The 25,508-nt window shown below is 37.2% G+C and overlaps 1 protein-coding gene across 3 annotated transcripts in view; it reads right to left on the bottom strand.

Moving 5' to 3' along the window:
* TTC28 (tetratricopeptide repeat domain 28) overlaps positions 1 to 25,508 on the bottom strand; it is an 832,034-nt gene that overhangs the window by 232,791 nt on the left and 573,735 nt on the right. For all 3 annotated transcript variants that reach the window (XM_073629346.1, XM_073629347.1, XM_073629348.1), the window contains 4 exons: positions 11,924 to 13,265; positions 7,159 to 7,682; positions 4,735 to 4,844; positions 1,311 to 1,440 (listed from right to left, as the gene is read on the bottom strand). In XM_073629346.1, coding sequence (XP_073485447.1) covers positions 1,311 to 1,440; positions 4,735 to 4,844; positions 7,159 to 7,682; positions 11,924 to 13,265 — 2,106 coding nt within the window. The remainder of the gene's footprint in view (positions 1 to 1,310; positions 1,441 to 4,734; positions 4,845 to 7,158; positions 7,683 to 11,923; positions 13,266 to 25,508) is intronic.

The raw sequence follows: 25,508 nt of genomic DNA, 5'->3' as shown, positions 1-25,508 counted from the left end.
CCTTGCAACCATGATTGAAAGGGTAAAGATGTCTTTGATATGTGAACTGTGATTGAAACCCTATCTTCTAATTTTCTATGTTGTCTAATATGGTGGCATTCAACCTTAAAGGCCACCTTCTCTATTCATCTCTATTTATTTAAGTGCCAACAGTCTATTGCCCCATACACACGATCGGACTTTCCGACAACAAAACCGTGGATTTTTGTTCGAAGGATGTTGGCTCTAACTTGTCTTGCATACAGACGGTCACACAAATGTTGGCCAACAATTACGAACGTGGTGACATACAAGACGTATGTGATATCTCCATTACGAACACTAGATTTACAAGACTGAGCACTTCCAGCTCGTACTTGATTCCGAGCATGCGTGAACTTTTGTGTGACAGACTTGTGTACACACGATCGGTAAGTCCAGCAACAAAGTTTTGTTGGCAGAAAATTTGAGAACCTGCTAGCCAACATTTGTTGGCAGAAAGTCCGACAACAAATGTTCGATGGCGCATACACATGGTCGGACTTTCAGCCAACAAGCTCACATTCAACATTTGTTGGCAGAAAATCCGATTGTGTGTACGGGGCATAAGAGTTGACTTACCCTAACTTTGCATAGATTTATTCTCACTTCCTATTGTGTCTCATAGACAGGAATTGAAAGAAAATTTCCCAAAAAAACACAGACAAAAAAAACAAAAAAACAACAACAAATATTTCCTACTCTATTGGCTTGAGATACACTTTAATGAGTTTATATCATGTGCTTCCTACTGAAACAAGAAGGATATATTTCACAAAACAGTCATTGCACTGAAAAACAAAGTGTACATGCCATAAATCCTACTATGGCATATAAATTACAGCTAGTGGTAGTTCAACACATTGCATTGGACTTGTACTGCAAAGCTGAGAATGTGCTACTTGTCCATATAACATTTTTGGTTGTGGCAGGAGAGAGCCTGAAACTTGAATTTTGAGCAACACACATATAATCTAATAAAGGTAGCAACAAAATCAACTGCTTATTTGCCTGCACCAGACCTGATTTCTTATTCATGATATGGGCAGAGAAGGCGAAATCCGCAGGAATGTAGCAGTCTAAAGGAATAATGGTCCCTGATAATGTGATTTAGGGAAAGGTCCACAAAGTCAGCTACAGTTATCATTCTTTTGCTGTTAACAGCCTCAGCTGAAGACAAATTCAGGTTTAATGATTTAAAAGCAGCAATGAGTTACACGTGTATGTCAGGTCCACTTTGACTGTCATGACAACAGTCCTTTTCCGTGACCAAATAATGTAGCACTTCTTACCAAGACTGATGAGTACACGCTGCAGAGCCTGGTATGACGAGGTTTGCAGATCGAAGAGAGAGAGCTTATAATCAGTGCTGAGCTGGGCTTCGTGTCTTATTGTTTCAAATAACGCTGAAGCTCGGTAAAGCTGAAACCAGAGAAAACAGTTTGCTCATTAAATATTTGACAACCTGTCTTGTAATTGAAGCCTCCTTGAGGAATTGTGGCTATTTTGGTCACTTCATACCATTGTAATTAAACTGGAATTATGGAAGCTGCGCTAAAGAAAGAGCAGATGCTGTGGTATATTTATTTACAGTGTGCAGTATGTTTTCATTTTATGTATATTGATTATGCTACATTTCTGAAACATAAACCATAAAATGACAGGAATGTGCTCTATTTCTAGCTCAATATTTTCCACTACAGGAAAAGAAAAAGATTCAGTGGAACACATGGGCCTAGCATGCTGCATGCGGAACACCATACGAGTATTTTTTTAATGTAGAATACTGTCTGAAAATTATTAGTATTTTTATTTTTTTTTAAGTAAAGATAGGGCCGGGGAATTTGATTATTTCAAATACTTAATTCTGTTTTAGGAAAGCTTTAGTTTGTTGAAAAGACAACTTTATTTTCAGTTAAGTTATCCTGTTCCCCCACCCCTCTCAGTGAAGTACAGATAGTAAAATACTTACCCTTGTCCAAGCTCCTGAGTTCTTCACCAGCTTCTATAGTGCTAGCATACCACTTGAGTGAAGCGTGCAAGTGGTGTGCATGCACAGTTGGTACTGAATTTGACCGAGAGCTTTAGCTACAAACGCTGTGTGGCACCAAGAATGAGGAAAGTATTTTATTATTTGGGCATCACTCAGGAGGCAGGGGAGATACATTAAAGGAACATTTTATTAAAGTAAAGTTGTCCTTTAAGGAAATCCATGCTAACAAAAGCATGTAAGTTGCCATTGCTGACCTCTTCTGAAAATGCTAAATGCATTGCTGTTATTTTGCTGTCAATGTTGGTACCTTTTTTAAGTCTCTGACCCAGCACAAGTATACAGATTAAGAGTCTAACTTCATTATGATTTCCTTATCTACATGCTTATTCCAGGTCAGCGATATAAAAAAAATATTAAACCCTGTGACAGTCAGGCAGCTAGCATTTTCAATGGGAGCAGTCTGAAATGATACTCTACTTGTAATCCTCTTGCTACATGTTTCCTTTAAAACTACCCTTATGTTACTTTAGTAGTTTTGTTAAATAAACCCTAAGTTATGGGTGTAGTAAAATGCACTATAATATCTGAGCTGAATGGAGCTAATCCAAACCTGGCATTCTGCGAGGGGGTTCAGAAAAAAAGTACCATGCTTTGAACATTATATTGTGACGTTTATTTCTATAAGGATTAAATTAGGGGTTTTTTTTTACAGCACTAGTTGGCATACGCTCACCAAGAAAAGTTACATTAATTGCGTCCATTTGGTATCCTTTAGGAAAGTTGTCCCAATAAAGATTGTAAAAAGTAGAAAGAAAACACTTGCATATCAGTTCTAGGAGGACATATTCAGTTCAGTCTGATGGTGCTTTGTTGTTTGTAAAAAAAAAAATACATGCTATATGCTTTTAGAGATATTTTGAAATTCTGGGAAGTCTTTGTATAGTTAGTCTGATTTAAAAACACACGTGTCCATCTAGTTCAACCAATAGAAACCACGTACAAATAGAAAACCTCTATATACACAATCCCATACCCATAGTTGATCCAGAGAAAGGAAAAAAAATCCCAATAAAGAATGCTCCAGCGGGGAAAAAAAAATCCTTCCAGATTCCCCAGGAGGCAATCAGATATTCCCTGGATGAACTACCCCTTGTGCTAATACCTATAACTAGAAGTATCCTGTTATATTTTGTGAAAGAATCCTACACAATCTACTGAGCTCTTGAAGGAGGTTATTCCACATCTCTTATGTTGAAAAAGCCTTTTATGACCAAACTTGGAGCCAAACATAAACAACCCTTAAAAAGACAACTGAATGAACTCTGCCAAGTATGCTCTCTTTATTGTCTATGTGTTTTTTGACAACCTTTGCTGCACTGTGCTTTTGGAAGCCCTCTCTGACCATTTTAAGTTCCAGAATACTGGCTAACCATGCTGTGAAGAATGGGATGCAGACATTTAACCGCACTACCCGCAAAAGTTGGGATAATGAAACTGACAGTTAGGGCTGGTTCACATGTGTGCGGTGTGTTTTTGGCACGTCACACTTTTATGAGTGTTTTACACGCGTTTTTAGGCACGCATCTATTGAGCTCTATGCATGTTACATCTTTGATGCACTTTCATCAAAACACACTTTCTAATAGAGTTCAGTGGCAACACCTAAAACGTTGTGTAAAACACGCATAAAAATGCGAAACGCCAAAAAATGCACCGCACACGTGAACTGGACCTTATTCTAATGCTAACATTGAAACATTTACATGAAAAATTATTGTTAATAATTGTTTATAGAAAAAATTGATGGTACATGCTCAGATACAAAAATTCAGTTATTTTGACATTTATTGACACAATAATGGCTTCATCTTAAAATTTGGTGCACACAATATAACTGCACAGAAAAAAGATTTTGACATCACTAGAATGTTTAAAGCAGAATTCCAGGCTAACAGCTAAGTACACAGATGAATACATATAGGAGAGTTGTTTTACCTGCACAGGATTTGTGCTTGTGTCTATCAAGGTCTGATCATTACACAGCCCATTCACATAGCACAGTTAGATGTATGATACCTCTTGCAGTTAAAGTATACAGTGGTGTACCCATGTCCACCCCAGCCTCCTGACTGGACAATGAAACAATAGAAGCAGTCAGCTGTGGTCATCTCTCTGCTTACTCTGATCTCTCCCCATCTGAGCATGCTCCTTGTCAATACATTTGCTTGCAGGACACCTGGTTGGCTCCTGACCAGGTGTACAGTGCTGCTGTACAGAAGATTGCAAAGGGCTGATATTAAGTAAAATGCACGAACCTACACTATCCATATTAAAAAATATATATGTAATGATGTATCAATACATGTAGGACTGCATAGACGTGTGTCTTTTACATCTGCCTGGAGTTCAGCCTTAAAACTCATTTCTGACTGGTTGCTATTTTACTTGGTAAACCCATGGCAGCCAATAACATTTTAGTTTTCTGTAATTCGATCTGTAAAAGATTACTTGAAATTGGTTGTTATGGACTACTGACCTTCAAAAATTATCATTCCTCTTCAAAATATGCTTCAAAATTAGCCTATATCTTTTTTGACCACATGTGACCATATTTTGATTTTCTAGTCAGGTTTATGTACCTACAGTATATTATGCAGTGTAAAACATAACTTAATATTTCTCTCATGCATATCTGATGCTTATTAAATGATATGGGCACTAACCTGGTGTTGAGCTTCTTCCAAATTTCCACTAGCCCAAAGAGAGAGTCCAAGGCGGTGTCTAATTTTGGCTTCATCCTCTCTACGGGAGAGCTGTTCTGCTAACCTCAAACCTTTATATGAGATAAAAATAGAGATAATTTAAGATAATGACTAAAGCTGACCCTAGACACCTTAAATTTTGAGTCATTCCTGCTGAACTGACCACAGTTCAGACCTGAAAAAACACCAAAGTGACACAGATGGGCGGGAAACCATCAGGTACTGTCACTGTTCATTGTATTTAGGCAGCCGTGTGAGATTCCTCCATTAATGCTTTTAGTGTGTATGAGGGAATTGTCTGATTTTCTGCACAAGGCAATATTAAGCCCTGTATGGCTACCTTAAGTAATCATTTCCCATAATGACATACTACAGACAGCGACAGACCATTTATCACTTTCAAAACCCACTGATTTTGTATTGCTTCCATAAAGAGTACAATAAAGCAGGGTTCGCAAGGATCAAAATACAGCCTGTTCAGCAGGGATCATCCGAAATGTGATCTGTGTGCAGCCCTTCCTGTTCGAGAAAAGCCAATCATTAGATTGGCTTCTGTTGAACTGACCCATTGGAAAATGTGACTAGCAGCTTGCAGCCAGTCAGCTAATCAGTGCATTCTGAAAGCAGTGGGTCCCCATTGTGAGAATACAATGTCCAGGTGGGGTTGGGAATATTCCTGCATCCACCTTACTAGGGGGATGATTAATATTCTGGCCAATAGAATGCATTCATGTGCATACGCCTGAACACACATATATGAATATGCAATACACGGCTTTTACCACATTTTTAGGCAGTTTTCTCCTGCCAGAAGAAAGGGCTTTCATGGGAGGAGCTGAGCACCTTACGTTCAGCGAGACCTTACTTTGAACAGTGCTCCAGTTTGTACAACAATCTCAACACTGATGGTGCATTGCTTTGAAATTCACTTGTCTGAAATAAGTTTCTGGATGGCCCATAAAAAGTTGGAATGTTTGTATTATGTATAAATAATAGTTGGATTTTGTTGGCGTTGAAGTTAGTGAGGGGAACACAATGAATAGCTTGTCTATCAGCTGAAAGCCATGCCTGGCCTTGTCCAATTCTAGTCAATACCTACAGATTCCCAGCTCCATTTATAAAAGGGAAGAAAGCACCAGGCACAGCAATTTGCAATTTATATTGGCTAAGAGAGGCTAGTGAAGTTTTTTTTCTACAAAGGTAGTTGTAAATGGATTTATCTTTTACAATGTAATTTTGTCTGCCTTTGGATTTTCTGAGAGGTTAAATGTGATAGACATGAGTCTTATTTTAGCATTAATAACTATGTAACTATATACCATCTGGTGTATGACCATAGTATTAAATATAATAGTAGTAGCAATAGTGGGGCTATTTTACATAACAGAAAATTAAATCAAGGGCATTGGACACTAATTACTTGAGTTTTCCTCTCACTGCCTAACATGTCTATGTGACATAAGGTTAGAGTAAAGCCAATGGGGACACATACTTCAGCAAATCAATGTTTTTTCTTTTTTTTTGGTAAAAAGAATAGAAAAGCTCTATCAAATTTTAACTGTTATCTATGTGTCACTGGTAAGTGAGGAAAATTCGGCCCAACAGAGACACAAAAAGCAATTAAAGTCCAACTGCAGCCCAAACTGTTTTTTTTTTAATAGAGAAGAAAGTGTTAGAACTTCTGTCAAAATTATATTGCTGTGTTCCCATTTGGGAGACCTCTCTGCACCACCTGTCTATTTCTTAGACAGAACAGAAGTCAGGGGAAGTCAAACAGCAATAAAACCACATTTTCTAGTAGTGTGGGGAAAGTTCACAGACAGAACTTTGGAACAATAATAACTAGTAAGAGTGCAGAGCAGACAAAGTGATCTGGAAATGATCAGCTCACTAGATTTCCATCAGGATCAGGATCCACAGATTTTTGCACTTATTAACAGATTTTAAAAAAATCTTTCACTGGTGTATAACAGACCAAACTGGAGCAAAAAGGGGAAATTTGTAGTTAGGGTTCAGATACACTTTGAACATCTCAAAGGAACAGGAGATTTACCTGCAATTTTCTGTTTCTGCCCATTAATGTTTTAACCCACAAACATGATATTTTCTGTAACTTTAGAAAGCCTATTGGTTGAGGTAAATAGCAGGCCAAGCAGCATTTGTATAACCATGCTTTCCTACAAGCCCATCTTTGGCATGTCACTTAGGAATATTATTTAAATTATTACATGCTCACCCGTGTCCACAGCCAAAAGAGCCTACAATGGGCACATGAGCATCAAAACTAGACCACAGAGCAATAGAAGAAGATGATATGCAATATATTGTATATATATAATGGCACTTATCTTCAATATAGGTGATCTGTACCTGCCAATTACTTACCTTCTTGTAAGTACATTACTGCTTGGGAATAATTCTGTAAAGCATGATGAGTTCTTCCTAAGCTACTATAGGCCACTGTCTTTGCTACCAAGTCATTCATTTCTGCTGCAATGCTAAGGTGCTGTTCCTGATAGACTACGGCTCTTTCAAAGTTACCCAGAGATTCATAAGTAAGTCCCAGATTTCCATAGGCTCGAGCTTGGCAAGATGGATTGTTGGTTTCTTCAGCTATCTGTAAGTCCAGTTGATGGTACTGTAATGCAGTATCAAACTCTCCCATTTGTTGGTAGACTCCACCCAGACCACACGCTGCATCACTCTCCAGTATCTGGTCTTTCATTTCTCTGGCAATGTTTAGTTGACGTTCTAGGCAGGATATTGCTTGCTCATAGTTTCCTAGCTGACTATGCAAATTTCCAAGTTCTCCATATGCCTGGGCTTTGTTTGATGTCTCTCCAAGTTCATGAGCGACCACAAGTCTTTTTTCAAAGCATACAAGAGACTGTTGTAAATTTCCCATGGACCTACAGCAATTAAGAAAAAATAGTGTTTAAGAAGCAAATGTATCAACATATGAGCCACAGAGTAAACTATCATTTTTGAGTTACTGAACTAAACATTTAAAGTTAAACTTAAAAAGTACTAAAGTGCTAAATTGTTAAACTAGAATGTGGCGTATACTGTATATGAAAACATTTGCATACTATTTACAATGTAGCATTAAGTGGTGCATATCTTAATATTCTATTGTTGAAGCACAGACAAACCACAGCAAAACATGGAAAAAAATAACACTTTTAATACAATGAAATTTCCAAAGCTGAGCGTTATGATGTAGGAATCACATTATTGTTTCATTGTAACTTCTGTGCTTCATTCATAGCAAATCAAAGGGGTGCCACTTTTGGCTATGATAACAGTAAAAACAACCGTTCAAATTACAAGTAACCCATATCAGCACTAATTAAAGAGTTACTAAACCCAGGACCCTGCATTCACTATATCTGGTCTCCCACAGTACACAGAAGATAGAAATGCAATAGTTTTAGTAAATATAAATGGCTGAATACCTTTTTTCATCAGCAGTTAGAGCAGTATTGTGACTTCTATCAGTGTCTGGTTAAAACTTGTAGGAGGAGTTTTAATTCTGCACTGACTGTCCTATAAGGCTGCAGGACCCCTGACCCTCTGTCTGGACAGTGCTGATTGGCCCTTTGCTGATCACATGCACTCTCCTAAGAAAAAAAAAACACTCTAGCAATACACACCAAAGTGAGCATGTGCAGCTTGTCCCCTAGCCTCTGTCTTATCAGGAGATAGATTGGGGGCTGTGGAAGAAGGTGAGGAACAGAGAAGATAGGATCAAACAGCCTTTTTAGACAATGCCGAGTATAGGACCCTTTAGGGTCCATAGTGAGTACAACAAGCATGCTTTACTTCATATAAAGGCTGTTTTTACTGTTGTGGGTTTAGGAACACTTTAAAGAGGAACTGCAGTCTGCTAACATAACTTGTAATAAAAATATCTTTGCTATTCTGAAGCTTCCCTTCAACAACTTTGCATATTATTTTATATATACTTTGATTCTGTACTTGCCAAATATGCTGCAGAAATCTCCCTCCACTGAGTCTGGCTGCAATCATTTTAACTGTGGGCAGCTGAAGCTGCTGCCTGTTCACTTCCTGGATTTACACAGACACACAGAGGCACACCTCCAGCTCTGCAGCTCTCATTGGCCCTCTTATGAATCACCCCCCCCTCCCATCCTGGCAAATTCTTACGAGAGTGAGAGAGCTGTGCATGATCTCATAAGCTTAGGCTTACCAGAAAGAAACAGGAAGTGGGCTGGATAAAGTATTTGCCAGACATGTGCAGGATGAAAAAATTCGTTTAGTTTAGTTTCGTTTCGATTCGTTATTTAACTAAATTCGTTTAGTTAAATTCGTTGCATTCATTACATTCGTTTTCGGAATTTGTTTCGTTTCGTATTCGAATTCGAAAAAATTCGACCGCATTCGAAAAAATTCGACCGTATTCGAAAAAACTATCAAATTCGAAAAAATTCTAACACATTCGAAAAAAGCTGTCAAATTCGAAAAAATTCTACCACATTCGAAAAAACTATCAAATTCGAAAAAATTCTAACAAATTCGAAAAAAACTATCAAATTCGAAAAAATTCTACCACATTCGAAAAAAACTGTCAAATTCGAAAAAATTCTACCACATTCGAAAAAACTGTCAAATTCGAAAAAATTCTACCACATTCAAAAAAAACTATCAAATTCAAAAAAAATTTTACTACATTCGAAAAAAATATCAAATTCGAAAAAATTCTACCACATTCGAAAAAAAACTGTCAAATTCAAAAAATTTCTACCACATTCGAAAAAAACTATAAAATTCGAAAAAATTCTAACACATTTGAAAAAACTATCAAATTCGAAAAAATTCTACCACATTCGAAAAAAACTGTCAAATTCGAAAAAATTCTAACACATTCGAAAAAAATATCAAATTCGAAAATATTCTACCACATTCGAAAAAAAACTGTCAAATTCGAAAAATTTCTACCACATTCGAAAAAAACTGTCAAATTCGAAAAAATTCTACCACATTCGAAAAAAACTGTCAAATTCGAAAAAATTCTACCACATTCGAAAAAAATTGTCAAATTCGAAAAAATTCTACCACATTCAAAAAAAACTATCAAATTCAAAAAAAATTTTACTACATTCGAAAAAAATATCAAATTCGAAAAAATTCTACCACATTCAAAAAAAACTGTCAAATTTGAACAATTTCTACCACATTCGAAAAAAACTATAAAATTTGAAAAAATTCTACCGCATTTGAAAAAAACAATAACTGAATTTGAAAAAGTAAACTATATGGTTATATATATATATGTATATATATATATATATATATATATATATATATATATATATATATTATATATATATATGTATATATATATAATATACACATACACACACACATATATATATATATAACCATCTTCCGAAATTTGAATTTCTTATAAAATGAATTTGAATTTGAATAGGAAAGATAGAAAACAGAATAGAAGAAAATATAATATATATATTATATTTTCTTCTATTCTGTTTTCTATCTTTTCTATTCAAATTTGAATTCATTCTATACGAAATTCAAACTTCAGAAACCATGTACCGAAATTCGAATTTCGTATAGAATGAATTCGAATTGAAAAGACTATTACAGAATATATAATATATATATATATATATATATATATATATATAAAATATATATATATATATATATATATATATATATATATATATATATATATATATATATATTATATATTCTGTAATAGTCTTTTCAATTCGAATTCATTCTATACGAAATTCGAATTTCGGTACATGGTTTCTGAAGTTTGAATTTCGTATAGAATGAATTTGAATTGAAAAGACTATTATAAAATATAAAATAATAGAAAAGAAAAGCATAAAAAAACAATAGAAGAGAATAATAAAAAAAAAAAAAATTATATATATATATATATATATATATATATATATATATATATATATATATATTTATATATATATATTCTATTGCTTTATTATTTTATATTCTATCTTATTTATTGTTTTTTTTTAGAAAAACGTTTTCTATTTTTTTCGAATTCGAGTATGTTTTCGAATTCGATTCGAATATGTTTTCGAATTCGATTCGAATATGTTTTCGAATTCGATTCGAATATGTTTTCGAATTCGTTCGTTTTTTTTTCGGATTCGTTTAAATTCTTTACTTTTGTAATTCGGAAATTCGGATGCATCCGAATTTCCGAATAATGAAAAATTCGTCCGAATTTCGATTCGGAACGAAACGAAATGCACATGCCTAGTATTTGCTGGTCAGAAAAAAAATGTTTTACTATACAAAGTTAAAGCAACAAGGGCAGAAGATTTAACAGATGAAAAGATGAAAAAATTACTGAAGTTCCGCCTTTTCACTTCTTCCTGGTTTTATCACCTTGGCATCAAGTTTGCTGCTGTATTTATTTCCCCAATAATATTTTAACTTTTATTTTCATTTTTTCCCCCCAATTTTTTTAGTGGAAAATATATAATAATTCCCATCACAAACATTCCTGGAAATAGCCAGAAATAAGAGTGTGCTGAAGCAACTACCAGATACTAGTAACATCATAGACCAAAGTATGTATACCGCCAGCACACCACAGATCTTTAAGATATAGTCCAAAAGTTTATATAAGTGATCACATCACATTGTTCTTTTAAGTTAAGTAATAATTAAGTTATTGCCGAATCAACAGGCCTCTACAAATGTAAACACTGCTAAGATCCATGAAGGATTTACAGGTGCGGAGCTTAACTTTGTAATCTCTGCATATTCTCTCCTTCACATATTCCTGGGATTCAGATACAGGTTCTTACTACACTGTTGCTCACTGAACCAGCAACCAAAACAAACACTGCTCTCTCCACCCCTAAAGATTACAGTAGCAGATACATTTGCAGTGAGGTTTATTCACCCTATTCTCTTCACGGGTTTATGAAACCTACTAAACCCCACCATGAACTACCCACGAGTACATGTATAACTAATAGTGATTACAGCTCCATGCTTCTGGAAACACTGCAAACAGTTTGCAATGAAAAAGTGTTCAACAAACATTCTGTGTATTGCTGTTAGAAAGATCTAAAATGCCGAAAGTATACCATTAATTTCTAAATATTAATTTCCATACCTGTGTCCATTTCCAAGTCCCCTGTATGCTTTTGACTGATCTTGAAGGCGGTTCAAGCTCTGAGCCACAGATAAATACTGTTCATAATATTTTATTGCTTCTTCATAGTCTCCAAGGGCATCATAACAATCTCCCAAGTTTCCATATGCACGACCTCTGTCAAGGATAGAGTCATTTCCACTCAACTGCTGTAGCATGGCTAACTGCTGTTCAAAATAACCAATAGCCTCCTCCATGACGTTCATGTTCATTTTAGTGATGCCCATATTCCCATATACCTGAGCTTCTATTGCGGGGTCTTTAAGCTTTTGCCCCAGCTCAAGCTGTTCTTCATAGCATTTGAAGGCCATAGTGTACTTCTCAAGAGACATGTATACAGCAGCAAGGTGACCATGAGCTCTGCATTCTCCTGGCAATTCATTTAATTCTTGGAAGACCTCAAGTTCCTGTGTATGATATCCTAATGCTTTGTCGTATTTTTGTATCATTCTGTAAGCACTACCTAAAGAAGCATAAGCGCTAGCCTCTAGCCGCCTGTCCTTGACTTGATGAGCTAAACTTAGTTGCTGTTCATAAAATTTTATTGCACCATTTACATCTTTCTTAGCAACAAAAATATCGCCAAGGTTCCCAAGAGCACGGAACTTTGCTTGAGAATTATTCAAAGACTGTGCCAATGACAAAAGGTATTTCTGGCATTCTTCAGCTTTATTATAGTTCATTAGTGCCTTAAATGCCAGGCCCAAGTTACAGTATGCCTTAGCTTGGCTTACTTTGTCATGGAGATCCTTTGCTAATGCCAAATCCTGTTCATAGTATTTTACAGCATCCTGGTAATTTCCTAGGCAATAATAAGCATAGCCAAGATTGTGACACACTTTACCCTCTCCTTCCATGTCTTGCAGTTCAGGTGATATTCTCAAGTACTGTTCATAAAAAGGTACTGCTTGCATGTATTCACCTCGAGAGCAGTGGAAATTCCCAAGGTTGCTTAGAGCTCGAGCTTCACTCTGAATATCCCGTAGTTCCCGAGCAATGTTCAGATGGTTTTGGTAGTGTTGTAAAGCTCTATCATGAGCACCTAAAGCCTGATATGCAACTGCTAAATTCCCATGTGTAGAGGCTTGAGAAGCTCTGTCATTGACCTCCATCGATATCTGAAGTTCTTGCCGATGATACTTAACAGCCTGGTCATACATCCCAAGTGCATTATAGGCATTCCCCATGTTACCATAAGCCCTGCCTTGAGCTGCATAATCATTTAATTCCTGGGCAATCGAAAGGTGAGCCTTGTGTAATTTTAGTGCAGTATCAAAGTCTCCTTTCATCTGATGAATTATTCCTGTAAAGCAAAGCAACGAAACATTGATTTTAACTTAGCATATTTAATTACAGGAGAAATTATTTGTGACATCGTTTTTACATACAAGAAAAATGTGTAAAATTATTATTTTATGGTTCCCTTGAAACACATTCTGAAAGAGTAATTTGTCTTACTGCTTCATCTAGATACTTAATTATCTTTCTGCATTTCAGTCCAAAATTTTTATCAAATGCATAATTCAGTTTATTTAGTAATGCTGTAGAGAACATGTGATCTATTTCAGAATGTTTTTACATGTAGAGCAGCACTTAGTGACCGGTTCACACCAGAGCCTAGCAATAAAAACCTGAAAAGTGTTCTAATCACTCTACTTTATCCGAAACTAAAAAAAAAAAAACTTTTACCTTTAGTGATACTTTAATTAAGTTTAATTGAAAAAAGAGTGTTTTCCCTTCCTGTCTCCATCTTGTTTTTGTACACTACACTCAATTAGCGTCCAGGAAGGAAGTGATGTCACAGGAAATAACACATCATAAGATAATGCAGCTCAATGCAGCACAACAAAAACACACTCAAACCACAAATGAACGATTGCAAAAGCATTGAAAACATGCATCAAAATTTTACATAAAACATTTTAACACATCTCAGCACAGATGCCTTAATGATTGTTCTGTGGTGTGAACCTTCCCTAAGAAAACAGGATAGTATCGTAGCATTGGGGGTTATTTACTAAAGGCAAATCCACTATGCACTGCAAATGCACTTGGAAGTGCAGTCGCTGTAGATCTGAGGGGGAGATACAAGGAAAATAAAAAACAGCATTTTTAGCTTGCACGTGATTGGCTGATAAAATCAGCAGAGCTTCCCCTCATTTCAGATCTTTCCCTCAGATCTACAGCGACTGCACTTCCAAGTGCACTTGTAGTGCAAAAAGGATTTGCCTTTAGTAGATTAACCCTAGTGTGATGATTTTTAATAATTTTATGTTTAGTGTCAGCATGTCTAGTGTCAGCAAATAAATAAAGACCAGGCTTAAACTGGTAACTCTGAAATTTTCCAGAAAATCTGATAGGACACTAAATGTATCTAAGCTTGAGTGATTGGCTCAGCAGTATTTTACTTGTACTATATTGTTCACTGCAGCCTTGATATAGGTGTTGGATCTCCAATGCTTTACCAAGTCTGTACAGTTGGCAAATAACTCTTGTTAGGAAGTGAAATACAAAAATGTGCTTTATAGTCCAAGACAGCTTTCTACTCCTTTCTAGGTATTGATGTAAAAAATAAATGTGACATTTTCAGAATAGAGAAAGTTCATACAGAAACATGAATGCTCAGTTGGCTTAGTAAATAAGCAATGCTCACTTGAAAAACTTTGCTCAGTTAAGAGAATTTTTTTTTTTTCTTTTTTGCACATTCTCTCTGTAATGTGAATTTTCTCTACTTCCTTAGAAGTTAATGCTAGTAATGAAAAATTTAAACACAATCAGGCTTATTTAGGCAAAACGCAGTTTTTAAAATACAGCAACTGATACAAACCAATTAGCAATGATTTTTTATTGTTCTTTTATTGTTCTGGTTGCCCTAAACCACTGAAAACTGACATTTAATTGGTTGTTACTCCCCTCATATGCTGTAACAACATTTGTAAGTAACAATGTAAAAAGCAACATTAACAGTTAGCCTTTGATCATGTATTTTAATGAAGAACATTGAAAATGAACAATATTATCCTACAATAAGGAGTTGACAACGTCCAAAAATACTCACCAATGACACTCTTATCTCTACTCCTTGCAATGGGAGCGCACTTACTGTAATATGTACACCTGTATGTGACAACCTGAAAACATGTTTGTCTATCCCCATTACCTCCAATAAATCATGCTGCCTGACAGCAGTGCTTGCATAAGCAGAATATGGGAATCAGTATTGCATCACAATAGCTGAGCTTTCATTTCCTACTTTAGACTTTTTCAGCAATGCCATGCTGAGAAGATGGTGTGGTCTTCCTAGCTTTTTTTTCAGATGTTTTTACACTGTGTGCCTATAAGGAGCACATGCCCCTGTATAATGTGTGATCCAAATATCAGAACATTAATTTTGCTGTACAGACATTAGTATAAATCAGGTGTTGAACCTATTTACTTATTCCTATGGAGAAGAGAGGAAAAACATTCTCTGCACAACAACAGTAATCAAACGATGAAATCCATCATGGCCATTCAACATTTTAACAATGAAAACTCAGTAAATGTGTAGGGAAAAACCTACAGTTATAACAACATTCCCTGACGGATCAAGAAATGGCTCAATCAGGAAAACATTCTCTAATTTCTGCAATTACCTGAAGTGGCACATTTCCGCATTGTAATTTTCTGACATTTTACTGGGTATATATGACCTGTTTATGTAAATATGGCCTAATTGAGCTCCTCTTTATTCAAAGCTGTCAATAAAAGGCTGCACTTTTGTTGTACATACTAGGACCTTTCTCGTAGTTATTTTGGCATTTTACATAAATCTGCTTCAAGGACCTTCTTACATGAGAAAGATGTCTGAGCAGTCTTTTATTTTGCCAGACACGTCATATTCACATGAAACAATATTATAAACTTAGCACTGTTCTTCTACTATTCCCCCAGTAAGTTACAGAGATTCCAGTGATCACTGTTTTTTACGTAGACGTGCCGTTAAACCAAATATATAATTATGGACACTACTCTAAACATACAATTCAGAAACTTGACTTTTGTGCATACTACTCACATTTATGAAGCATGTACAAGGCATAATGTAGACTTGTGGTGTATCATCTACTATGGTCTTCATTTCTCAATCACTATTCATGTTATTATGCCACTAAAAGCTTTTTTTTAGCAGAAGGTTCCATTTATATTAATCTGAATGTATATAAGCTATTAAGAACCTCATCTGTAATGCACTTTCCCATACTTCTTTGGGTTTTCAAATGCAGTGATATAATTAAAGCTTCCTACTGATGTCTCTGTAAATCAAAAAGTGACGACAATTATGCCTCCCAGGTAAATAAACACTCTGAGTTAAATATTTCCACAGACAAAATTGAACTGTCCATGGAAAGCATGCAAACCCCTGTGGAGGCAGATATTATTTAGTTTAAATCATGAAAGGTAAGATTTTTCTCTTTTCTAAAGGGCCTATATATATAGCAGTAGACATTGGAATATGAAAAGGCTGTTCATATGATGATTCATATGATGACTTGTGTACACACGATCGGACTTTCCGACAACAACGTTTTGTTGGTGGAAAATTTGAAAACCTGCTAGCAAACATTTGTTGGTGGAAAGTCTGGCAGCAAATGTTCAATGGAGCATACACACGGTCCGAGAACAAGCTCACATCCAACATTTCCCATCGGAAAATCTGACCGCGTGTACGTGGCATTAGAGTGCAACTTTGCCATACAACTTCGGTCTGATTTGAGTGCGACTTGATGCGACTTGAAGTGACTTTGAAGCAACTTCAGGGAATGCCTGGGTAATCTCTTCCTGTAATTTTGTATCCAAATCAATGCCTGGGTAATATTTTCCTGTAATGTTGGATCCAAATCACATCAATAAAGATGAGGATCCGAATTGGAGGCGACTTTCATTAAAGTCGATGGGCATAAGTCGGATAGAAATCGTCTTGAAGTAGTACAGGAACCTTTTCTAAAGTCGGAGCGACTTCAGTAGTGCTAATTAAGACAGCTCTCATTCACCAAAATGGGATTTCACATGTCACGCAACGTGGAACGTGGGGTCTCACAAGTCGGATTCCAAGTCGCAAGCAGTCTGAACCGAGTCTAAGCTGTGTGTAATCTCAGATCCTGTTAATCAGGTCTGTATCCACACCACAGCTATAAACCAGCTGTCTGAAACTTGATGGTACCAGATGTCTGCATATAACCTGCTAGCTACTAGCAAGGAAATAAGAAATATTTGTGACCTTAATGACCAGGCCATTTTTTGCGATACGGCACTGCATCACTTTAACTGACAATTGCACGGTCGACATTGTACCCAAAGAAAATTGAAGTCTTTTTTCCCCCCACATATAGAGCTTTCTTTTGGTGGTATTTGATCACCTCTGCGGTTTTTATTTTTTGAAGACTTACAATTTTGAGAAAAAAAAAAACAATATTTTTTACTTATTGCTATAATAATTATCCAAAAAAAAAAAAAGAAAAAGAAAAAAACTAATTTCTTCATCAGTTTAGGCCAATATGTATTCTTTTACATATTATTGGTGAAAAAAAATGCAATAAGCATGTATTCATTGGTTTGCGCAAAAGTTATAGTGTCTACACGCGTGCCCTTTAGAGCTCTTAAAGTGGCCAACATACAGCTACGGCGATTCGCGCAGCCGTGCCAACCTACCGTAGTGTAACTGCGGCGGCTGGTTGGCAAGCGGTTAAAGTTTTTTTGTTGTTGTCCTAAATATAATAGAGAAGTAAAGAAAAATAAAATGTTATAAGTTGCCCTAAAGGACTTCTATCATTGAACAAAAAGCCAATATCCTTTAGAACATTTTTATTATTATACAAGATTTATATAGCGTCAACAGTTTGCACAGCGCTTAACAAAATTAAGGCAGACATTACAGTTACAGTTATCAGAGGACCCTGCTTGTTAGAGCTTACAATCTAGGAGGGAGGGTCAATTGATACAAAAGGTAATAACTGAGGGGGGTGAGCTGATGGAGCTCAGTGTATTAGTTAGAAGCAGGATAGGCTTCTTTAAAGAAAAGGGTTTTCGGGGATCGTCTAAAGATGGATAGATTAGGGGACAGTTGGACAGATTGGGGTAGGGAGATCCAAAGGATGGGAGAAGCTCTGGAGAAATCATGTAGGCAAGCATGTGAGGAGGTGACAAGGGAGCTAGAGAGCAGGAGGTCCTGGAAGTACCGAAGAGAGCAGCTTGGTTGGTATTTAGAGACTTGGTTAGTGATATAGCTGGGAGCAGAGTAGACGGCTTTGTAAATTATTGTTAGTACTTTGAATTTTACGTTATAGTAAATAGTACTTTAGATAAGATAATCAATGTAATGTTTAAAGTTAAAAATACAAGCAGAACCAAAAAGGTCATAATTTACAGACTTACTTGTAATACATGATGATAGGCCCAATGACAAAGATTGTCTTACAACGGCCTTTTGTAGCACATTGTATTAAACGTGGACAGTTGAAATGATATGGACATATGTACACAGGTGCCCTCTGGCAGCTGAAACTTCACCAGATGTACCCAATGGAAAGCTCCATGTCAAATCAAAAATATATTGGAAAGCTTGTATACTGGCCTACAAATAAACTAAAATTCTCCATGAAGAGAACTGAACTCAGGGCAGATAAAAACACCATGTACTCCAGTTATGTATTAATTTTAAAAACTCATACAGCCTCCTGTAATACCATGTACAGCAGTACTGGAGAGATTAAAGAGGGAAGGTTGGCACTCTGAACCAGTTGGAGCTTTACAGATTTTTGCTATCAATCACTTATGCCCTGTACACACGATAGGATTTTCCGATGGAAAATGTGTGATAGGACCTTGTTGTCGGAAATTCCGACCGTGTGTAGGCTCCATCACACATTTTCCATAGGAATTTCCGACACACAAAGTTTGAGAGCTTGCTATAAAATTTTCTGTCAACAAAATCCGTTGTCGGAAATTCCAATCGTGTGTACACAAATCTGACGCACAAAGTGCCACGCATGCTCAGAATAAATGAAGAGACGAAAGCTATTGGCTACTGCCCTGTTTACGTACGTGTTTTACGTCACTGGGTTCAGAACGATCGGATTTTCCGACAACTCTGTGTGACCGTGTGTATACAAGACAAGTTTGAGCCAACATCCGTCGGAAAAAATCCATGGATTTTGTTGTCGGAATGTCCGATCAATGTCCGACCGTGTGTACGGGGCATAAGTGATCTGATCCCGTCAGTGAAGGAGTAAACCCGCATTCAATTTGCAATAGTGTGAACCCAGCCTTAAAAACATTTGTGTTTTTTTTTTACAAAATGTAGGTGTTTCAGTTTTTCTCATTTGCATTAAGTAATAAATTGTTTATAAAGCAAAAACAAAAATTCCGATAATACAAAACATCTATGTTTGAATTTATATGCTCTTCAATACATTGGTACTGTCATTGTAGAACTGATCGTTTAACCTACAGTGTGTAACATAGGATGTAACAATATCAGATTATATCTATAAGGGATTGAACTTTAATTTGCTTACAGTTAATCCATTCAATCATATGGGAGTTATTTAATTACAAATAAATTAAAATACTATAGATAAGTAGAAATACTAATTATACAAAGTTAATTAATCTGCTGAAATGTTTTGCTGAATTTCATGAATATTTACTAGATGCAAATGCAAGATATTATGGATGTTGCGCTAGTTTTATTATTTTTCATAACTATTCTTTACATGTTCAACTTGCGCATGGATGTCCATATATCAATACAGCAATCACATACATACACATGATTTAAAACAGTTTTTCTCAACCATGATACCCTAGTTTTATTTTAGAAGCTGCTAGAATTACTTGATGGTGCCCGTATAGTTCTGGCATCTATATTCGCCAAAGCCAATGGTGTGGGAATAGTGGAGCCTCTCCAATCAACTAACCTAGTAATCTTTTTAGCTGTCTGTCAGGTGTGCATTATTCCCACATACCATCAACGTAAGGGGGCACTACATTGATCTCCAATGTAAGAAACACTTTGACAGCTAATGTGGGTAGACCTTTTTTTGGCTGGCCAGCAATCGGAGGGAGCTCTACTCACAGCCATAAATGTTCTCCATTAAATAACAATGTAAGAGAGCACTACAAGGATCATCAACATAACATCTGAGTTTCTATTATTAATTTCCTTTCGTAATTATTACTGAAAATAATATTGCTATATAGAGCAGAGACATGTTGGACGATTATCAGCTTTGGGTTTCAAATACATCAGATATGTTAAATGCTTAATTATTTTATTATTATTACTGTATAGCTACAAATTGCTGATCGTGCCAATAAACTATGAATTATAAATATTTTTAGCAGGGGTCCCATGAGACCTGAAATTGTGTTCCTCTGAAGTAAAAATGTGAAAAAGGTCACTTTAAAGCAGTTCTTCACCCTAGGAACGATTTTTTTTTTTAAGTCAGCAGCTACAAATACTGTAGCTGCTGACTTAAAAAAATAAATAAAGGACACTTACCTGTCCAAGGATCCAGCGCTGTCCTCACCCAAGCCAGTTCTTCACTAGTCTTTGGTCCCTGGGGGGTGGCATGATAACTGTGGGCAGCCAGCTGTGATTCCTTTGCGATTTCACAGCTGGCTGCCCACTGCGCATGCACAAGCTGTGCTGTGCTTTGTGAATGGTCCCGTAGCTTTCTGAGACCTGTGACATGTCACAGAAGGCTGCAGGCTGGGGGGGGACCTCCCATGGATCTTACTTGGCAATCCAACCGGAAGTGGGAGCGTATACCTGTCAAAACCAGGTACTTACTCTCCCCCCCAAAACAAAAACTGTCCAAGGGTAGTGCCCCCCCTCCCCCTTACATATTCCTCCGATCTTCCATATCTCCTCTGTAGTTTCTTCCCAACAGTCCATAAATCACTACTGTGTCCTGCAATGACTTAGGAGCCAGTAAAAGAAAGTGGTGGTGGACTAAAGCATCTTAAACTTCTGGTCAAGCATTAATTGTTCTTCAGGTGGTCATAGTTCTTGAACAGAGCAAAGCGGAACAGAGAATCATAAAAGTGAGTGTATAAAACCTCTTTCTATTTGGAGGTCCCACTTCCTAACATACCGTATTTATCGGCGTATAACACGCACTTTTTTCCCCTTAAAATCAGGGGAAAATCGCGGGTGTGTGTTATACTCCGATCCCCTGCGATCCTGACCTGTCAGAATTAAAAAATCGCTGACTGCGATTTGAAAATGGCGCCGCCGGCGCCGAAATACACAGTGCCGGTCCTCGGCTCTTCTCGGCGGCTTTCGGTTTCACTCGAGCGCCGCCCGAACCTAGCCGAGTATACTCGGCTAGTTTCGGATAGCTCCGCTCACCGTCCGAGTGAAACCGAAAGTAAACGAGAGCCGCCGAGAAGAGCCGAGGACCGGCTCTGTGTATTTCGGCGCCGGCGGCGCCATTTTCAAATCGCGGTCGGCGATTTTGAAGCTCACAGGCTTCAGCAAGGCTGGACTGGGGCAAGGCTGGACTGGGGCAAGGCTGGACTGGACACTGGGGAAGGCTGCACTGACATGGCTGCACTGGCAAGGCTGCACTGACAAGGCTGCACTGACAAGGCTGCACTGGGCAAGGCTGGACTGGGGCAAGGCTGCACTGAGAAGGCTGCAATGATGGGCATTTAAATGTAAGTTTTTTTTCCCTTCAACTTCCCTCCTAAAAGTTTTTTTTCCTTAAAATTCCCTCCTAAATTGAGGTGCGTGTTATACGCCGGTGCGTGTTATACGCCGATAAATACGGTACTTTTAACCAAGTCACAGTCACAGAGTCGCTTAAGGAAGTATTTCAGAACTAATGGCCCAGCAGGCAATTACGGAACATTAATGAATTTTGATGTTAAAATACAAAACTGTTATTTTTCACTACATCAAAACATATGTCACTTGAGAACACTTCATCATGCAGCAAATGGAGCTCAACGATAACACATCCTTAGTGTCTAAAACCCCCCAATTTAATATCTTGCAGCCGACCAGTCCTTGGACATGGTGGCTGCATTTTCGTTTTCTAGTTTTCTCATCTTTATTTTAACCAGAATCCATTTGAATAACACACATTGGGGTTGATTTACTAAAGCCAAATCATACTCTGCATTACAAGTGCACTTCAAGCACACTTGCAGTGCACTTGTAAGTGCAGTCTCTGTAGATCGCTGTAGATCTGAGGGGAAGCTCTGAAATGAGGGGAAGCTCTGCTGATTTTATCATCCAATCATGTACAAGCTAAAATGCTGTTTTTTATTTTCCTTGCATGTCCCCCTCAGATCTACAGCGACTGCACTTCAAAGTGAACTTTCAGTGCACTTTTAAGTGTACTTGTAATGCAAAGTGGATTTGCCTTTAGTAAAAAAAACCCTTTCTGTCCCCTCATGGCTATGCTCACTTCTTCACTGTATCTAAGCAATGAGTCATAGTTGTCACCCAGGAAGGCTTTAAACATGTCTGCCTTTACTTTTCTCTATAGAATAGTAGCTAAGGGGTTTGGTAGTTTTCACAAGAAAGATGGCATTGCTTTTGCTGTCTTTTCAGCTCACAGGAAACGACAAGGACACTATTTATGGCAAGATTATTGGGTATTTTTTTGTGCTTGCTAAATATTTTGTGCAGCCAGCACATCTAACGACTGGTAAAATATATTATATTCTAGCTTTTGGGTTTATATACGCTTTGATATGTATGGATTCCATAAGAGAGTAAAAAATGTAAGTATAATTTTGGGCTTAGATTAGATTAGAACACCTGTCAGTTTTTATTGCTGTCTGTACCCCCGTTGAGTAGATTTGTCCTGTAGATTTGATCTATTTGTCCTGTTTACCATTAACATTGAAAGTCAAAGTAAATGAAAATCCAAAAATGTGGGTTGTCCCCAGAAAAGTAATAGAGGGGAAATCTTCCTATGGGGGTCGCCAAAGAATTCTCTTAATTTGCAGGGATTTCCTCTCACTTCCTGTTTTAGCTATGGGACAGGAAGTGAAGGGAAATCTCTGCAATGGGACACAGATGGAGAAAAAAAAAATCTGACAGGGGTTATAACCCTTCCTTGCTCTATCCAAAATGAAAAAAAAAAATACATTTTTGCCCATAGTTCTACTTTAAAGCCTAAGTTTATACACAATGAAAGAAAAAAAAAAACAATATCAGCACAAGGGGCATTACTTACTATTAATCTGATGTGTCCTTTGCACTGCTGGCTCCTAGATTCCTTGAAATCTTCTTCCTCCAAGCCCAGCTACCCCTGCCACTGCAATCTTCTGGTACATCAGCGGTTAATAGAGATGAGGATGCTCTGATAGGCACTCATCAAAAGAGCCCAGCTATGCCCACCCTTTCTGCCTAAACTACAGGTTCTATGAATGACACATGATCTATGAATGGAGGACAGGCAGATGATTGAAAGGTCTGACTTCTCCATTCATAGATTGTGTTTTATTTATAGAAACTGTATTTTGGGTTCTATAAATGGCACATCATAGTCGGGCTCTCTTGATGGGTTCCTGTCACAGCTTTCTCAGCTTTATTAACCCCCACCACAACAAAATATTACAGTGGTGGGGGTGGCGGGAGGGTCGGAGGATAAAGGTTTCAAGGATTTAGATAGCTAGCATCACAAAAGGCACATCATGTTAATAGTAGCTCATGTCCCTTGTGCTGTTTTTTTTTTTTTTCTCTAAACTTAGGCTTAAAAACAATCTCTTGTTCCCACGATTTTTTTCTATTTAAAACCATTTAAATAGTTAATTTTCCATTGTTCATTTGTCTATAGGATTTTGTATACACAAATTACATGAACATTTTACTATAAAAATGAAATACTAGTAGATATTGACTGTTTTCCTCTTTTGACTTAAAGTTGCCAGTTTCTCCCTGCTGAATGATATATAAATACCACAATAACCATATAGCAAGCCAAGCAACTATAAATGTCAGAGAGGAATTTCTAGATCAATAATGATACTATTGAAGTAGCTATCTCCCAGTTACATTTGTTTCCAGAAGAGAGTCAATCCCTATGCAGTCCTACCTATACATCTCTGCTTAGTTTGCCTTACCCTGTCCCTTGTGTTCGGCTTTGTTGTGATGGTAAATCCATCTCATTCATCTAAAATATCTTTTTCTTCTATAACCTATACTGGTCTTGCACAAATGCAAATTTCTTATCATTGCTATTAAAAACAATCATTAGCTATTAAAGCAGCCCTAATCCCCTTAGGTTGATGGAGTTTTTACTAATCTTTATGATTAATTGCAGTGATTTGACCTTACCAATGACCGTCACCTTCCCTCCTTTCCCTCTATGTTTTAGACAAACTGTGCAACCAAAGATAACAAGAAATAAAATGGCTACTTTTGCAAGTCAATAGATCGTTGTGCAGTCATGACTTGTTTCTGATCAAATTAAGCCACAGCCAGGGAAATCCAATATATTCATATTGAATGAAGCTTTGGATCATGGATAATAGATGCATGTATCATTTTTTTACATCTATTAAATCTTGTAACCTCTACTTGTACATACATAAAATGGTTTTATTTTATTAAAACTATTTATATTTAAAAAAATTTATACCCCCCCCCCCCCCCCAACCACTTTATACCTCCCTCTCCAGCAACTCCATCCTCTGTTGCAGCTACCACCAATACCTAATGTCAGAACTAATAGGGAGCAGAATGGGCACGACGGTGTCAGTCAATTCCAGGTACACTTGAAACTAAAAAGGCAGTTGGAATACTGTTTTACCTGACAAACGATTAGGAATTCTGTTCAGTAACTCTTGTGATTTATAAACCTGAGCTGTAGTGCATACTTGCATACTCAAGGAGGTGACAAACCTATTATATGCATTTTAGTACCTTTGCAGTTTTCATAAATATACAGTGAAGGGCTTCTGTGCTGTGCCTTTAAACGGCAGATTGGCAGCCAATTATTTGCCTGGTGCTCTTCATAAACAGCACTGGTTGATGGTTGGTGAAACCGCCGGTAATTGCTGTGTCTAATGACAGCTCAGTACACAGAGACACTGTACCAAGCTGATCTAAAGGGCTCTGTACAGTGTGATTGGTCATCACAGCAGTCACATGGTACTGTTTACAGTTACAGTGTTGATCCATCCCCTTCTCCTTACAGCAGGGGGAAGGAGAGAGATTGATTTCTGAGGGATTATGAAAACAATGAATGGATTAGCATCTGCAGATTCATTCATTTATTTCAGTGACGTGGGGATCTTTTTATTTAACCCTTTCTGCCCCCCCCCCCTTACACATACTAGCTCAGTGATGTCTCTACGTGACCTGTATATTAACCCCTCACCTTCCTTATTCTGTACATCTGAGCATTTACCCCTTCATCCCCATCCTACCACTGTATGTGACCAGTACATTAACCCCTTCACTTCCTCCTTCCTCTGTGTGTGACCTGTATATTAACCACTTGCCCTCCGGGAGGTTCACCCCCCTTCATGACCAGCCCATTTT

The sequence above is a fragment of the Aquarana catesbeiana genome, linkage group LG01 (assembly GCF_042186555.1).
Source record: "Aquarana catesbeiana isolate 2022-GZ linkage group LG01, ASM4218655v1, whole genome shotgun sequence".
In the NCBI taxonomy this organism is placed as follows: domain Eukaryota; kingdom Metazoa; phylum Chordata; class Amphibia; order Anura; family Ranidae; genus Aquarana; species Aquarana catesbeiana.
This window is presented reverse-complemented; position numbering and strand designations above follow the sequence as displayed.